This window comes from Miniopterus natalensis, chromosome 6 (genome assembly GCF_054644295.1).
Source record: "Miniopterus natalensis isolate mMinNat1 chromosome 6, mMinNat1.hap1, whole genome shotgun sequence".
Taxonomy (NCBI): domain Eukaryota; kingdom Metazoa; phylum Chordata; class Mammalia; order Chiroptera; family Miniopteridae; genus Miniopterus; species Miniopterus natalensis.
This window is the reverse complement of record NC_142086.1, coordinates 36,196,868-36,215,686: the sequence shown is the minus strand read 5'-3', so window position 1 is coordinate 36,215,686 and position 18,819 is coordinate 36,196,868. Positions and strand designations below refer to the sequence as shown.

The 18,819-nt window shown below is 42.3% G+C and overlaps 1 protein-coding gene across 1 annotated transcript in view; it reads right to left on the bottom strand.

Moving 5' to 3' along the window:
• Positions 1 to 18,394, bottom strand: part of PLCXD2 (phosphatidylinositol specific phospholipase C X domain containing 2) — a 40,039-nt gene extending 21,645 nt beyond the window's left edge. Inside the window, exon 1 of the mRNA XM_016200193.2 lies at positions 18,119 to 18,394. Within this exon, the coding sequence (XP_016055679.1) occupies positions 18,119 to 18,281 (163 nt within the window). The 5' untranslated portion in view covers positions 18,282 to 18,394. The remainder of the gene's footprint in view (positions 1 to 18,118) is intronic.
• Between the last annotated feature and the right edge of the window lie 425 nt (positions 18,395 to 18,819).

Genomic DNA, 18,819 nt, shown 5'->3' with positions numbered 1-18,819 from the left:
AGTCCAGTTCAAGCTTCACACTGACCTGTCAGCCTTGCCAGGGTGTTGGATGCAGCCTCCTATGGCTGGTCCATCACTGCTGTCCCAGCTGCATGGTGTGGCCCTGCTGCTCTCAGGGCCTCCAACTCTGTTCCTCCACAGCCCTAGCCAGGCCTGACAGTGAATTTTCCATAACTAACAAATGCCTGGGCCTCATGTGCTGCATGCACCTTATTTAAACGTAACACAAAGATTACCAGAAAGGGTGAGTGACCCCAGGAGCGAGGCTTGCAAACTGAGCAGCTTTTTCTCTGCTCTGGCAATTCGATAACCTACACAAACCTCCCTGTGACCGTGGTATCTAGAATACGTATTTAGACAACAGAGTCCAGCCCAATCTTTCCTGTCCTTTTCCCCGGTTACGTAAAAACAAAAAGAAAAAAGCACAGGTGAGGTGCTCCTCTCATGCCTCCCCCTTCCTCAGTTGCATGCGATTGGGCTATTTCCCTCGATTCTCCAATAAGCTAGGGGAAATGCAGACAGAATTGCCAGACTGTACACTTCACTGACATTTAAAGGTCAAGTCTCCTTGTATTGTAAGTCTCCTGTAATGATATCGCCCTCCTCGCATGTCTGAAAGGGATGGCTGATTACTGGGGGGAGGAGAGAATCTTTGAAAGTTCACTGGGGCAAACAGACTTAATTTACCGCAATTCTGCTGAACACTTAAGTTGAGAGAGCATGTTTCATAAAATAATTAAAGAAAATTAAAATCAAAGGATGAATTGATCCAGCTATTGTCTTCCACCTCTGTTCTTTATTGATCTTAATGTGGTTACCCTCTCAATAAATTAAGACTATTAAAAGAGCTAGATGAATGCCATAAATAGGATGCAGTTTTGAAACATTTTCTTTCTTAGCAGAGGCTTTTCCCTTGACTGGTGGCCCCTCAGTACCAGAGAACAGGTCTTACCTGTGAAAGAGACACCGTTGGTGGGAAAACCATGTGCCCTAGCTCCATTTCAACTTCCCCACCTGAAGGAAGAGCTTATTTTGTCAGAATCACATATTCAGTACATATGTCTTTAAAAATGTCCTCATTTCCCTCTGTCCCCAGAGCTCATGGAAACTTCCTCAGCCAAGACCTAACAGCATCCCAAAGATACACTGTTTACCTCCCTAGCCTCTGCACCCCAGCTCCTTCATCAGGAGCTTGCTGGTGAGCCCTAGTGGGGGCTTCCTGTCTGAAAATAACTAGTAACAAGTTCAATTTATTGATTGTTTATTGTGCACCAAATGCCAGGCTTGGTTATAGGATCTCATTTGATGTCTGCCACAATCCTGCAAGACAGTGACTACCTGCATTTTACAGATGAGGAAGCTGAGCTTCAGGCTGGTTTGGCAACTACTTCAGGGTTACAAAGATTGCAAGTGCTGCCTGGTACAGAAACCTAGGTCTGTCCAACCGAGTCCACACAAACCTACTCTAGGAACATTACTGCTTTCATATCCTTCATGATTAAACAAGTCAAATGCATTGTGCATTTATTTCCAATAACATGGTGATCACAGGGTTTGCTTTTAGAGTTAAGTACCTAAAAACACCCCAAGAGAGGAACATTGATGGAGAGATTAAAGTGATTTTAAATCTTGTAAAGACATGAAGAAGTCCCATGTAGGGACACACGAGGGCACTCTAACCTTCAGTTGAGGAAACATTTTCTTTCACATTTCCACAGCCCAGAGCCTTGGTTCTACTCTGATTACTTGTACGAACTTATAAATTCATACTGGAGCTCAGTTTCTCCACTTGCAAATTTGCAGGTAAGTGAAATGAGCCTTAGGAGCTCTTCTATCTTAAGAATCGATGATTCCAACTTCTTAACAGCTAGTAAAGGAATTTATGACCCTGTTTTAATAAGGGTTATTAACCACTACAAAGAAATAAGATGTTCCCTTCACATGTACTATACTTAAGCAAAAAATATGCTTATATATTTAACTCATCATATTTACAAAAAGCAAATCATTCCCCAGCCTGAGAATGGTGTTTATTTATTTTTGGCTCATCTGAGAATTTTTGTCACATTGCTGGAGAGGTGCTTTCCCCTCCCTATCACAAGGATTCAGCACTTTGTGAAATCTATTGGGGGGACCTAGAAAAAAACACCTTCATAGTCACCTGGCCTGGTTGAAATTTTTCACAGGGCAGGGTGACTTTAAGATTCATTTGACAAACTGCAGAATGGCAGGGATCCAGGGGAGTTCCTCAGCTAAATCCCCTCAAGGACAAGAAGGGTTTTTCCTCTTTCCTGTAAATGCAGACTAAGCCAGGTGCTTCAGCAGAGGAAAGGGATAGAGGAGGGAAAATCCAACAAGTGGCAGTCTAAATTACACAAAATGATGGGTTTAAAGGTAATTTGTACATTATACACAGTGGGGAAAGTGAATGAAACACACCTGCCCTGGAAGCTGCCCTGACAGCTTATACACCTGCTAAAAGCCTCTGCTGCCTTTTCCCCATCAAGGCAAAAACATTTTTCCTCTTTGGAGCCTTGTGGGGTGATTACTACACAGACCACTTAAACCACTGGGCTGCTTTTGTTCTGAGTTAGTCAAAGGCCTCCTAAATATCTGGTCTGGAAAAACAATAAGTGGCTTGTTCAGTTGGTACAGGTTAGCAGGCAGTGCTTCAAACACAGCCATCATTACGTGCGTCCCGGGGTTAGAATCCAGGCATGGAAACAGATGCCTTGGTGAAAAGAAAACTACTCTTTACTATAACCAACAAAAGGAATTAAAGTGACAGCCCAACGCTGGGTCCATCTTCAACTCTATAAATGTTTTATTTATTTATTTAAATGTAATTAAATGAATTTGGCAAGACCTAGTTTTTTACAATTCTAGAATTGTTATTAGGATTTTTGTTGCAATTTGCTTCACTGCCCTATACCTAAATTTCTTCATCTGTAAAATGGGGATAATAATAGCACTTATATCACTGAGTTGTAAAGATTAAATGGGTTTACATAAATCAAGTAGAGCAATATCAGGCACCTAGTAAGTGCTTTACAATTTTTAAAAAATCCTCACCCGAAGATACTTTTTAAAAATTGATTTCAGAGAGAGAGGAAGGGAGAGGGGGAGAGAGAGACAGAGACAGAAACATCAATTTGAAAAACATCAATTGGTTGCCTCCTGTACACACCCTGACTAGGGATCAAACCTGCAACCTGGGTATGTGACCTGATGGGGAATTGAACCTGTGACCCTTTGGTGCACAGGACGACGCTCTAACCAAGTGAACCACACTGGTCAGGGAACCCTAGTAGGTGCTTTATAAATGCAATATTAGTAAGCTCTTTTTCTTCTGCCACTATTACTATTATTTTAAAGGCTTGGGACACCTTGAGAAGACTTTGCAATGCAGTTATAAAATTTTGTCTCACCCCAGGCACTATTACTTTCTCTCTCTGTGTCCCAGTTTCTCTTTAAATTAACTAGAAATGTCAGCTCTTTGTGCTTAGATTCTTTGTAGATATTTCAAGAGTCCAGGTCTCTTTCTTTCACTTCCTCTCTTTTTTCCATAAGGTACATATTCTGAACCAGTATATAGACAACGAGTACAGAGATGACGAACACAGCTGTGAATAGCAGAAAGACAGGTGAACAATGGTGTACAATGGTGTACAATGTGTCCCATATGGAAGTGTACAATGTGTCCCATATGGAAGTGTGCACAGAAGTTGTACCTGAGCTGTTTCTTGAAGGATGAATTGCAATTGGCCCAGTGAAGTGTGGGGAACTGGGGGGACGGGGGATATGGTAGAGGAAAGAGCATGCATAAAGGCTGGAATTGTGAAAAGAGACAGCATATGCTCTTTCAGGGTTTTCTTTGGACCCTAAATTGTCACTGGCTCCCTGTAGTCTATGAGACAAAGCATGAAGTGTTCAGCACCTTGCTAAAAACTCCTCTCGGTCTGGCTGAAGTCTGTCTTTCCAGTCCTTTTCCATTTCTTTCTCCTGTCACTTCCACAGAGAGCCATGGCAGCCCTGCTCTGCTTCCTAAAGGTCCCTTGCTTTCCCATATTAAATTTTGTTCATTTGGTTCCCTTTGTCTGGAATGCCCTTCCTCCCCATATAGAAACCTTACCCATCCCTCACCAGTCTGCTCCCAGGTGCCCTCCTGGTACAGCTGTTCCTTAACCCGTCTGGAAGTAACCTCGCCCTTTTACAGGTCCCTAAAACAGTTTCCTTGTTTTTTTACTGTGACACTGTGGCATTCTGCTTTTATTGGCTTTATTTCAATTTCAGTGTCTTTCCTAAAAGACTACAAACTACATCTTGTTAATTCTTTAAAAATGTCCTACAGTGTCTAGTATGATGGTAGGTACATATTAGGCAATCAAAAAGAATTGTAAATAATGATGGCTGCATATCCAAAATGTATGCTTATTTTGTCCTAGGCAATGTGGATCCCGAGAAAAAAGGTTCCTTCGATGTGAACCCTGAAAAAGAATTTATCTGCTGAGATGGACTCTCCACAGTCAACAGAGGGCCTAAATTTTATAAATAATAAGAGCCTAGCAGCCACTTGCTGACAGGGGCCCCTCATGGGCTCTGTATACTGGGAAGAACCTCAGACTGAACTCCTGGGCTTCCAGCACTATGCCCAGCTTATTTACTCTTTGAGTAACCACTGCAGGGAAACCCTGGTTTCCTCCTTCTACCAATGGACTGAGACAGACCCAATTGAGTAGCTGAGTGGGAACTTTATAAAAGGCAGCCTCCCCTTTGTCTCAATGGAACACATTTAGGTTGCTAGCTGAACCTATATCTCCCAGGCCAGAGCCCCTTTTTGCTCAAATAAATGCTTTTTTATTCTTTATTATAGTCTAAAATTAATTTTGGTTTACAGCAATATATTAAGCACATTATGTGTATTCTTTACTTAATTCTTAAACAGCTTTGCTGCATAGTGAAGAATTTAACCTTGCCCATAGAGTGCTGGTCTTTGTTCTTGGCCCTGGGAGGAAGGTAATTTCTTAAGGGATTGGGATATTCTGCCTGGTAAGAGAATCTTTGTTTACCTGGGGAGCTTTGGGGCCACATAAAAAAGTGTAAGGATGTAATTTATGGTGGTGGCATTAAGTCATGTGGGTACAGGTTTGCCCTCTGGAGAGGCTGGATAATGAGGTTGGCCATGTGGAGTCTCAATAAAGACCCTGGACAGTAAGGCTCGGGTGAGCTCCCCTGGTTAGCAGTACTTTGTGCATTGTCAACATCAATACCAGGACAGAAGCTCTGTCCACAGCTCCAGAGGAGAGGACAACTGGAAGCACCATATTTGGAACTTGGCTGGGCTCTGCCCTATGTACCTTTTCAATTGGATGATTTTAATCTGTACCTTTCTCTGCAATAAAAGTACCAGCTTTCATTGAGTTCTGTCAGTCTTTCTAGCAGATTATTAAACCTAAGGGTGATCTTAAGGACCCTCAAACTGACAACTGATGTCAGAGTGAGGGTGGGCTTGTGGACTGTGCTTCCTCTAACCTTGCACTTGTGATTTAGATACTGTAATTATCTCTTTTACAGATGAGACATGTAGGGACAGAAAAGTTCAACTTTTATTCAAGGTACATAATTAGTAACTAGGATCAGAACTTAGGTACTTTAAAAGAGAACCCACGCTCTGAACTATTTCTCTGCACTGCCTTTCATGGGAATAAAAATTAAAGATAGATATAAGATAAAAATATTAGGGACAGACATGAAAATGAGCACATGTCCTTAAATGCTGAATATAGCTAAGGTAGCTTTTATAAAAAACATCTTGTGTTACAACTCAGGTATTTAATCTCTATGAATATTGCAGTGGATTTGATATGAACAGATTGTAATTTTGCATGTTAAAATATTTCTGTGTCCTGAGCTAAGAACATACTCATTTGCAAAGTTATGTATGAGATGTGGGCCTTATGGTTATTGAATATAGCAAAAGATGTGTTTAAAAAAATCTTTACAGTCCTTAGGAACACCTCATGGTTCTTGACTTTCCATTTTAATTACTTGGATGTGATCCAGTCATTCCCTGTGAGTTCACCTGACTCTGTCAAGCAGTTTAACTGCTCTTCCCTGTGTCTCCATGGCATTTTGTATATACACACTTGATGAACTTGGGATGCTGTGTGGAAATTATCTCCATATCTGTCACAGACACCTGACTGTGAGCTCTGAGGGTGGGATCATGTCTAATTCATCCCATATCTCTATCTTTAGTTTGTAAATTTCTGGCATATGGCAGGTACTGAATACATGCATAAATACAAGCATGATTACTTGAATGAACAGCCATCTATAGAGCTGCCTAGGACAGGTTAGCCTAGGTCTCCTGATCTTTACCCAAAATTCTCTTTGGTCCATCCATCCCCTTTAAACAGGCAGAGTTTTCACTGCACCTGTTCACCACCGGCACCTGAATACCCCCAGCTCCATTTATCTCCATTTGACCTTCTAGCTTGAGTTATCTAGGTCAATAAAGAAGAACGTGTCAGAAGACACAGAGGACAAAAATAAACCAGAAAGGATGACTAAAGGAGGAGCTATAATAAAATACAGCATTCAACAATTTAAAAAGAAGTCTCAGAGAGTAGATTTCTTGCAACTTATGCCTGTGTAAATTACTTTCTGATAAAATCTCCTTGGGGCCTTCCATCTCACACACCTGAATTAGGTCCTTGGGAAAAATGGAGCATTTGCAGAGAACTTGACCCCATATTGACAAATGCAGAAAGGCTGGCATTTTTAGGACATATAAAATACAGCTAACGTGAACCCAAGATTTATGATCAGTGGACAATTTAGCAGTTTCCTAAATCAAATAATAATATCTTTAAGCCTTGCCAACCCAAAGGGATAAACTTCACCTATCGGACTGGATTATTTTTCATGGGGCATGTGGGAGAGTATTAATAATAACCATCAAACTGCCAGCAAAATCTGAGAGGGCCATGTGGCCAAATTAATTTTTAATCAGGTGTCTACTGAATTCATAATTATTCGCAATGCAACAAAGCAACCGCAACAAGGCAAAAAACTTGGAAACAGAGGATGCTGATCAACTTACTTTTTATGGGCTGAGAAGCCAAGGGACACCCCACTGTCTGAGGACAGACATCAGCCTGGCAATCCAGAGTGCCAGTCCTGGTCTACCCCTAAGGGGCTGGATAAGCTGAAGAATTGGAATAAATCAGAGGTTTTTCAGGGTACTTTCAGATCTGGAGCACTGCCAAATAAAGTATCTATATGTAAAAACAAATACAAGCAGAGCTTCTCTGGTGAAAGGCCTGTTGGGACAGTCCCCAGTCCTGAACTTGATGTGTCCTGGGGACACATAGGAGGTACCAAGCCTCCCAAAGACTCTGTAGGGTGCCGGGGGAATTCCAATTGCCCTAGATATTCTCCAAATAGGCCCAATGTCCTATGATTTATGTAAGGTAAAGCATTTTCAATTCAGCATACGTTAGGCATTTTAAAATCCTCTACATATGGATGGGTATTTATTTTCCTTTGGAAGACTTTCTCTTCTTCAAATGTCCAAAAGACCCCAACTCCTGCCCTTAAATAAGGTACTGTATAGGTAATTCACTAATAGGAAATTCATCCTGCTTTGCTAATTAGCACTCTGCTCAGTTTCTGAGCAGATGGCATCATCTGGGTAAAGTGATGCCACACAAAGGGAACTTGGTCATCCCTGAGGAGCCTTCTCAGTTCTGAGACAATCTTATTTTCTTTAACAACCTTTCAGTTTTTAATGCCAAAGAAAAAATAATACAAGGGTTTGGGGAAAACAGGAAAATGTTTAGGGTAGATAGGAGAAAATGTTAAATATTCTACTATAAAATTCTCCTGCTTTTATTCAGCCTCATGGTGTAACCCTGGATGTCAGTATGTGCAGTAAACGGTGTTTGATGATGCAGTAAAGTAACAGAAAGTTGTCACTTCACATCTGGGCTGTGGTGTCATGCACACAGCTGACCCCACCTCACCCCCAAGCTGCCAGTGCCGTGGGGAAATAGTTAAACACGAAACGACGGAATTCACACAGAACAAGCAGAAAGAACACTAGATGAGCTTGGGACAGTCGCTTATCTGGGACTAAAAGTTCAAGATAGATTTCCTGACAGAAGCAAATTTTTAGTTAAAATCTTATATATATATATACACACACACACATATATATATAAATAAAGGCACTGACTTCAAACTCAAATATCTTATACTGAATAGTAGCTGCGAGTGACGGTGGAGGGGGTGGGCAATTGTGACAGTAAGATTTAGCTCTGAAATCATTTCCACTTGGTGCTAGCTATGTCCTCCCAATTCTGAAATGTCCCAAGGGTACCTCAAACTCAGTGTATCTGCCCTAAACTAAGCATATGTCTTAGCCTCCACCACTCCTAGAAATGCTCCTTCTCCTGTATCCTTATTTCTAGGATTTCCATCACCCTCCTCCCAGTTACCAAAGATAGCTTTGTCTTCTCTATTACCCTCCAATGTATGGCCAAGTCCTGTTGATACTTCTTCCTACCTATCTCCTGTGTCTGTTCCTTTTCCTTCATTCACACTGTCATTCTCCTTCTCAGATCAGCACCACTTCCCACTTGGACAACCTCATCAGCAACCTAAGTGGTTGCCCTGGTTATAGTACTTCCCGATTCAGTACATTTTGTGGACTGCAGCCAGAGTGATCTTTCCAATACACAAAGCTGACCTTGTCGTTCATCTGGCTTAATGCCCTTCCCAGGACTATTAAGGTAAAGCTAAATCATTTTAACATGGCTTATTAGACCTCTCAGTGTCTTGCCACTCTCTTCCTTGCAACCAATGGTCAACTACAATGATCTATTTCTGTTTGTTACATGGGCCATGTTCTGTCTTGAATGTCTTCACCCTAGAAGCTCACCCTTGTTCCTCTTATCCTGGGGCTAATTCCTATGTATCCTTCAGATTACAGTTTATTTATTACTTCCTCCAGTAGTCCTCCCTGGTCTCATGTCCCATCTTGTTAAGATTCCCTTGCTGTATGCTTCTTCCATCAGTAACCTCCACCTTGCCAGTCATCCCAGATACTATACTGTGCTATAACTACTTGATTTACTGCCCATTTCTTCAACTAGACTGTAAGCTCTTTGGAGGCAGGAACCATGTCTATAATTATCATCACTGAACCACCAGTGCCTAGGAGAGGTCGTGGCATATGAAAGATTTCAACATATAGGCATTAAATAGAATGAATAAAATAATGAATTTCTCATATTACCCCTCAGCATCCCTTAAAACTGAGGAGTCATTTTGTTTCTCTTCACCTTTATGCAGTTATTTTAGGACTTTTCATCCATCCCTGAATGAGTCTTTCAGTGGTTGCTTTTTGCCTTCTGGATGATGTTTAACATTTAATCTTGCATGATACATAAGGCTCATTGGCCTGCTTTCCCAGCTCATCTCCATCCCTTTCTTTAAATGAAATCTATGCTTGGGTTTCCTCAAGGTCGCTCTAACCTCTCATTCGTTGGTACCACTGCACTGCGACATCTCTCTACCTGTAACGCCTGGATATTTACTACTTGCTCTTTATGATGCAATCCAAGGGCCATCTCCCCTTAGAAGCCTAATCTACCGAGCTTTCCTCATCCTACCAGTAACAGAATCGGGTGCTGGTTTTCTGAGGGCCATAGTCCCCTATGCATTCTTCTCCATCGTGTCTGAACTTTGGCTTTCTTCTCTTGTAAAATCATAAATTCCTGAAGAGCAGGAAGGTTATTCACTTGATTACTCATCTCCTCTAACACAGCGCATGGCACAAAAGGGTACTCAATAAATATTCTTTGAAAAAATGATTTTAAATGAATGCATTTAAAAATACAGACAATGAGAACCAAAAGAAACAAAAGGAATAAGCAAGCATCGATAATTTTCTTTAGCCAAATTGACACAATGCCTTCATATAATTTTTATGATGATCCATATGGGCACCTCCTGTCAGGATGAAAACCTAAACTCAAACCCAGGGAGGGTGGGATGCTGTCTCCACCTTTATCAGTTTGGCATTTTTTTCCATCTGCTTTCAATCATACTTTAAGAATATTGCTTTCAGTATATAGGCCTTCAGATCATACATGTTCATAAAATATTCATCTCAGTCTGACAGAGTCTAGAAATATTTCAGTTCTACCATTACCACAGACTGTGGCTGCACGGCAAGACATTTGCATTACAGAGTACAAATGCTTCCTATTTTTTTCTTTAGTTTGTTTTTCTCAGGTCTGTACAGAGAAAAAAATACTGATAGAATATTATCTGAGAAGATATAACACCTTAGAGCCAATAGTTCTAGAATAGTTGAAAATTAAAAAAAAAATAACCGGCCCTGGCTGGTACGGCTCAGTTGGTTGGGCGCTGTCTCATGCACCAAAAGGCTGCTGGTTCCATTCCGGCTCAGGGCACAGGCCTGGGATGCAGGCTTGATACCCGGTAGGGGGTGTGCAGGAGGGAGCCAGTTGATGTTCGGTCCTCACATCAATATTTCTCTCTCCTTTCCTCTCTTTCTAAAAATCAATTTAAAAAATCTTTAATAACCCTGTGATTCTCTTAGAAAATGTCAGCTTCTTAGCAGACTATCTAAGACTGCGAATGCTTTGAAGATAACACAACTAGACATCTCCCTTAGAGTAGTGCAGGCCTCTCTGGCCAAATCCATTTTATCTTGGAGCATCTAGAGATCTACTAATGGGATCCTCCCAGATATTGGTTGATCCTCAAGGGGGTTTAGCAATATAATCCGAATTCCTATGAACGTGAGAAAGTGGAAAGGATCCTGCTCAACCATGTGTGTAGATATTCAACCAGATTTAGTCATAATTCTCCTCTGCCTATATTTGATTCTTGATGTGTGTTCAAATTTTTTTCACACAAACACACCCACCTATTCTGATGTCTATAAATAATCTCTCCTCTGCAGTCTGGTTGGAAACTCTAATTAGGATTAATTGGCATTTGTGCTTTTCCCAAAAGCAGTTACAGGATGCTAAAGCATTTATTTCACTAACACCGCCTCCAGTGTGCCTGTTTTAATAAGCTCTTAGAGGCTGGGGGGAGGTGTGGAGCTAACCTGTCCCATGGAGTGGAGGTCAGGTCAGATCATATGCTAGAAACTGAAACCTCAGCTTCAGAGGCACGCCTGGAACAGCAGCATGCGGGTGAAAGCAGCAGGCTCCTAGGATCTGAAATGTGCGTAGGTGTTTTTTGCAGCATCTTTATAAAGGGTAAACAGTAACAGGCATTAGAATTGGGGTTCTCTTGAAGGTGAGGCTAAGGTCATGGCTCAGTGTGTGTACACGTGTGTGTTTGAGTATGAGGGTGTGATGCGTATGTTAGGAGAGATCATAAAGCTATTCCGATGGCTGGGGAAGGAGGTATAAAATCTGTATACAGATGTGTTCAAAGAAAAGCATTTTTTAATGTTTCTACTCTTAAGATGGGACTAAAATGACTGGGTTAGGAGGGCAAATGATGGAGAAATAAGGAGAAAACAATATGGGTCTGTCACAGAGGGTTGAATTTTTCCCAAAGGCTTTGGACGGCTGGAGATGACAAAGTTTGACAGCTGAACTTGGAATGGGAGGACAGAGTAACGCGCTAAAGAAAATTTTCTGGCTCTCTTGATCAGCTGCCCTCATATTGAATTTAAGACTTCCTTGGTACTCACACCCTGGACAACCCTGCATGTATCCTTCCATTAACTGTCTCCTTGAGGGGTGACATTCAAGCGAGCCTGATCTGATCAGAGAACACTGAGCCACAAGGCCTAATTGGAAGGTCAGCTCCTTAACAGGATTGTAAATTACCTGAGGGTATGGACTGCATCTTACACCTTTTTTGTTGGCCATTCCAGGTGTAGGCTTTCAATAAATGAATGTCATGATTAATGTAACAAAAGACAGATTATAATAATACAATTATTATATTATTATATAGTGCTCGTTTTGTGGCAGAAATTGTTCTAAGTGTGCTATATGAATTAATTTAATTTTAACACTGACCATTATTATCTCTGTTTTACAGAAGACACTGGGGCACAGAGAGGTTAAGTAATTTGCCCAAGGTCACAGAGTTATGAGGGGCAGAGCTGGGGTTGGGGTTCAGACCCAAAGAGTATGGCTCTAGCATTAATACCTTTTTAAAAAAAATATGACTATTGATTTCAGAGAGAGGAAGGGAGAGGGAGAGAGAAAGAGAAACATCAGTGATGAGAGTCATTGATCAGCTGCCTCCTGCAACAACCCCATGCTGGGGATCAAGTCCACAACCAGGGCATGTGTCCTGACCAGGAATCAAACCCCGATCTCTTGGATCATAGCTCAACCTCTGAGCCATGCTGGCTGGACTAGCATTAATACTTTAAACCAATCCATGATTCTGCTTCTTAACAGACATGTGTGATTCCTGAGTTCCTTGTGGCTTTTGTGTGATCAGGGGTGAGGATGGGGAAATCTAGGGAAGTGATGAGCCTTCTTAGGAGGGAAACCAAATGGGAACAACAAAGTCATAGCCTCTTTTTATTTCTTACCATGACCACCCAGAGGGGGCAGGGGAAGAAAAACAACAAAGAAACCCACTAAAGAAACCATTTTGGTCACGTGAGTGTTTTTTTCTTGATTGGGTCAGCCCTAGTAGCTTCAGTTGGGTCCTTGGTTTTCCACAGCCTCAAATCCAGTAGGAGGATGGGTTTTAGGGCTGACTCATGGCTCATATTATCCTCAAAGTGAAGCACACCTAAACTTTTTGTTCCATAATGTATTTTACAAACTTTTGAGTCCCCAGATCTCTTTTAGATGCACCAGACCTGACCCAATGTCCAGAAGCAGGATTTGAGTAACAGTCCCTTCCTCCTGCCCCCATAGTGATTTTTGTCTTCACACATGTGGGAAGTGAGTGTGGGACCACATGCAAACAGCTAGAGGAATCATCAGTGGCCAAGGCAGAACTGCATAGGAAGAAGATATGATTTCAGAAGGGGATGCTCATCAGCAAGATGAGAACAGAGGAGCATCTGGGAATTGGAGAGCAGCAAGTAGCACCTGAGCAAGGGCTGACACTGGAAAGCCAGAGGCCCGGGTACAGGGCAGGTCAGGGGAAGAGAGGTGAAGACGGTGTCAAGAAATGAGAGCAGGCTGAAGCTGCAGCCAGGCTGGTAACACCATAAGCTCACATTTGACAAGGGATGAAGGCAGGCAGGAAGCACGGAGGGAGAAAAACTTCCTAGGGTAGAAGTTACATCAGAGTTCTGCTTCTGACTCTCCTAACCATTTCACTCTGCCTCATAAATCTCATTTCTAGGGGCTCAGTGATAAGCCTTATCATGAAGTACAGGAATATTATGCAAAATAACAAGAAATGGATTGGAAAATGTTCAGATTGCTTCATATGGCCGTTTACACAAGGTGAACCTAACCAATCTGTTCAGTTTAGCTTTGGTTACAACTGAAAATGATGGTGACTGCACGCTGCTTTTCTAACACTTTTATTCTCCGGTTCCATGCATTAACTTTTGCTCAATAGTCACCAATGACCAAGCTGCTACCCTGTACTAAGATCTAGGATTATAAAGGGAAATAAATCATATTCTTTGTGTGTAAGTTGTTCACAGATGATGTGGAAGACATACCTAAAAATAAAGATGAGTCGAGAAGGGTTATGATAAAGATATTAAAAAAGCATTACTGAGGGAGGGGCAGGAGGGTGAGTCATCCAGCCTTTTCCCAAATATACCCCTGTCCCTTAGCTTAATTAGCTTATTTCACCTGGAAACCCCCCTTCCTAACCCTGACCCTCAAGCCACATCCCTTGAAATTTTGACCATTCTTCAAATCCCAGGTCAAATGCCATTTTTTCAACAAAGTTGTTCTTAATCTTAAAATCTGGAATTAATCTTTCCATTCTGTGTGCTTCTAAACACTTTATTTATATTTGTTTACCTCAATTAGTTGTTTGTTTGTTTGTTTTAATTATGCATGGCGTCTCTACCATTAGATTATAAGCTCCTTTGACAGCAGGGCTGAGGTCTAATTCATCTTTCGGTTTCCCATAGGCCTCAGCCTGGAGGCTTCTTAAAATGTACTCAGAACAACTAATGACAGTCTCTTTTAGGATGCCAAAGTAAGAGGATCCTGCTTCTTTCTGGCAATTGGGAGTGATCGTTTGCACATGCCAAAAATGCTGCTTTGGAAGAGGCATAAAAGAAATGGCCTTTGACCTAAAATGACCCAATCATTTTTCCCACTTCTTTTTACATGTGGACAAAAAAACAGGCAAAAAACAAAGCAAAAACAAAACAAACAAAACAACCCCCAAACCCTCAAATTAATCAAAGAATTTTTCAATTTGAAAAGGACTCTATATTTCATTTAATCCAACATCTTAATTACAAACACAGAAACTAAGTCCCAAGAGATTTGGATACTTTGTTAATATCACACAGACAGAATCATCAATATAAAATTTTGAGACCCTTAAGTTCAAGGCTCTTTCTAATAGACCAAATAGTTTACCTTTAATAAAAAGAAGGGGAAAAGCATGGTAAAAAAAAAAAAAAAATAGCAAAGAAAAAGAATTCATTGAAAAGCTATATACATTATAGAAAAAAATTCCCTATCAGCCCATTTGTCCATAAAGAATATCATGTTTTCACTCAGCACAAATGTTTGTTGAGTTTAAAGCTTTAATTTCAAAATATGACTGTTGCAATTTCCAGATCCTCTACCCTTATGGCCTCTAATCACACCATGCAGTTGGCAATGAAATGTGTTCTGAGGTTCTTCTCCAAGATATTTCAGTATGTTTGGGTGACACTGGTCATGAACAGGTGTCCTTAACAGTTGTGGAAGTAAAATAACACATCAAAGCCTTGTAGAGAGGTACACAGTCACATATGTTCTCTCCCATCATGACTTGGGCAAATTTGAGTGCACTCAAATTTGAGATAGTTTATTTGGACCCAGGTCTGCTATTACTGCCAGAATCCCTGCCCTTTTCTCACTCATTCCCATGTTGCTGTTGCCCCAGTCCCATCCTGATAGATGTGACACTATCTTACAGATGCCCTAGATTGGCACATGCAAGCACACACTGGGGTATGTGCACACACACACGCACATGCACACAAAATAGGTCTAAGCACTAAATTTAAAGCTTACTGGGTTTCAATTTTAAAATTCTATTTACTATTCCAATTGTAAACAAGGAAATACATATGTATTTACAGGGATGGGCAAAAGTAGGTTTGCAGTTGTAACACAGATAAATAATACAATAAATAATAATACAAGAATAAACTCTGTTTCACGTACTCACAACTGTAAACTTACTTTTGCCCTACCCCTGTATTACTCAGGCATATAATACCTACACACACACACATATATATATGTATCAATTTATCTCTTCACAGTAATACATAATCACTCAGAAAAAGACCACTTAGTTTTTGGGGGTGGAGGGAGGTAGAAGAGGGTAAAGGGGGGATAAATGGTGATGGAAGGAGATTTGACTTGGGGTGGTGAACACACAATACAATATGCAGATGATGTATTATAGAATTGTACACCTGGAACCTATATAATTTTATTAACCAATGCCACCCCAATAAATCTAACAAAAATGTAAAAAAAAAAAAGAAAGACCACTTAGTTTAAAACATTCTTTCACTTGCTGCAGAGGATTGTCTGTGAAAACTGGTTTTCAATTAGAGACTACCCCAACCCCCATACACCGCTGCTCTGCACTTCCCAAGGTCCCCTTAAGGGCACAAGGATAGTGCATGGGTTTTGGAGCTAGCTACACAAAGGTTTAAATATTAGTTCTGCTATTTACTATTTGAGAAAATTACTTAACTGCACTGAACAATAACTTCTTTATTTCCAAAATGATATTTATACCTATCTCGGAGGTGTAAGGATTTGAGCTAATGTATGCCAGTGGGTGCTGCATGGTAGTGCTCAGTAAATAATAGCTATAATGAAGGTGATGGTGAGGGGAAAGGGGGAAGGGGAAGGGGAAGGGGAAGGGGAAAAGGAGGAAGATGGTAGCCTCCACTTCCTGAATGCTTTCTGTGTTTCTTAGCAAGGTTTGGCAGAACTTAACTGCTAGCATTGAACCAGGGAATATTAAGCTTGAGGTAGAGGAAAGGGAACTACTGATGGGGCAGGGGTGTGAAAGGGGTGGCTAGCACTTATTATGTGACTTTCCTGTCTTGAGCTTATATATACATACCTATACCTCCAGTGCATTCACAGCAGTGAATTCAGCATCTTTTGAAGAGTCAAGCTCCCCCCACTTTTGTTTTTTGCTTAGAAGAACCAGGCTTTACTAAGCAGGGAGAACAAATTCCTATGCCCTACATCGTGGCTAATCACTGAATTTCCAGTAACTGCAGCAGATGCTGGCTGTCTGCAGTCCCTGGCGACTCTAGTTCCTGTGAGATACCCTATAGACTGCAGAACAAATGTCCAGTTCCTTTCTAGAGTCCTGGAGTTAGAGTGTACTGCCAAGCCACAGGCAGAGCTGCTGCTGTGGTCTCAAGTGTCCAAAGTCCAACAGGAAGGAGGAAGCCTCAACCTACTTTGGACATGCCCTAAATGACAGAGCCACTTAGGGCCTGCCTAAGATACCATTCTGTTTACAAACACATACTTACCTGCAGTACCACTTGACAAAACAATCCATCAGAATGCATGTTGTCAAATGACTAATGTTAAAAGAGGTCTGTGTATCATTCCAGTGTTGACTCAACAGGCATCAATTAGACAAGGAGAAGACCTGTTCTGAAGCATGAGCATGTGAAGCTTGAGCATTTCTCAAGCTGCAGTAGTCAATGGCTGATAAAACACAAGTGATCATGACAGTCATGAAATTTAGCAGCCCTCTCCTTGCTCCAAAGCAGCAAGAGCCCATAAAGGACAATGAACCCGGAAGACCTCCAAATTAGAGGTCAGTAAGGAAAAGGCTGCACCTGAGACCAGCGCTGCTCTTCCTCATGCATAGAAAGCAAAGGCCTGGGGTTGCATGAGGTCATCTTTTAACCTTCAAAAAGGCAGACTGTTCCCAGGAATGCTTGGGAGTTTGTCTGGTAGTCCAGGGGTGAAGTCAGTTGTTATGTCTCCAGGTAAGAGAAAGGATTGGCAGTAGTCCATTCTCTGCTTCTAGGAATGCTTTCCAAGTACCAGCATTTAGGATTTTGTCCAGTACACGAAGCCAAGATCACTGTCGTCCAAATGTCCTTCCCTAGAAACCATGTTTTTACTAGCTTTTGAGTGGATGGAAGAGCACCTATTTAACTAATCTAATGAGAGTGATGTCAAGTTACAAAAACCCCAGGAAAGAGACAGTAGCTGGCACAGAAGTGCTTTTCATGGCTGTGGTTCAAGATCAGTCAGGCAGACACCTGTATATATAGACAAAGCTTCAAACACCACCACCCATCACACCTAATGACTGCCTGTGACAAGCACTTCCATTCTCTATTTCTGGCTTTCCCAACAACAAAAATATGCGTCTTTATCCTCGGTCCTGGTTCTGAACCTATTCTTTCATGCTAGTTTGTTTTGTGCTTTTTTTTCCCCCTTTCATATGCAAGGTCAGATAAGTTAGAAAGGAAATATTTTCCAGTCTTGATTTTGATTCAGATCTCAAACTGTGAATGACTTTTTATTCCTTACCTTTTTTGGGGGGTAAGCGATTCAAGTAAATGCACCCTCCCATACCCTGGCCCCAACATCCAGAAGATAATATTCTTAGAATAAGGCTATCAAGTAAAAACAAAACAAAAAAACACACACAAAACAAAACGGTGGCTCCTTTCTCCTGAGTCCCTTTTGCCCACCATGCAGTGTACTTAAATCTCTTTACAGCAGCTGCTTCGGTGTTAAGTGTTTTTGTTTTTTTTTTTGGTTTGGAAATACAAAGAGGTTTAGGTAAGGTCACTGACCATTATTTTCTCAGCACAATAGAAAAGCAGCCCAGCCCATGAACGACACGGTTACGGCGGAAGCAAACGCGGCGGAAACAAGTGAGAAAGGAATACCTGGGATCGCCAGATTGGACAGGGGGACGCGGTGGAGGTGAGCGGGCAGCGAGGCCATCCAGTCGGCATTGCAGACCTCCGACGCCGCCTTCGTCCCGCTGGGGTTGGGGGAACAGATGGTCCCCATCTTGAGTTTCCTCCTTACCTTCCTAACTGCTAGCATCCCCGTCAGTCCGCGCACCGCCCAGGCTCAGTCCAGGGCGGCTCGCTCAGTGATCCTCATGGCCCGGGCTCTCTAGACATGTCAGGGCCACTGTGTCACGCGTCCGGCCCGCAGGCCTTTCTGCCTGGGAAGACGGGGCACATAGGTGGTCGCCTGCCCTCGCCCAGCCCCCGCCGTCCCCGCCCGCTCCACTCGCTCAATCCGCTCAGTCCCGGCTCCGTGAAACTTCTCGCGTCCGCCTCGGGAGCTCGGGGGAGGCAGGGCCCCCGGGGGTAAATCTCCCAGAAACTGAACGTCCGAAGGGCAGCCACGCCCGGAGCCACTCACAAGACAGGTGCTTACACAGCAGACGGGCGAGCCCGTGTGTCCCTACACACGTGAGCGCCGGCACGCGCCACCGCCAGCCCGATTTAGGCGCCTGGGTATGTCACCGGGCAGCCACGGAGGCTGGGCCGGCCCCCGCGCCCGGCTCCTCGGCGCACACTCGCCCGGCCCGCGCTTCCTGGAGCCGCTCACAAGTGTAACGCGCGGCGCCGGA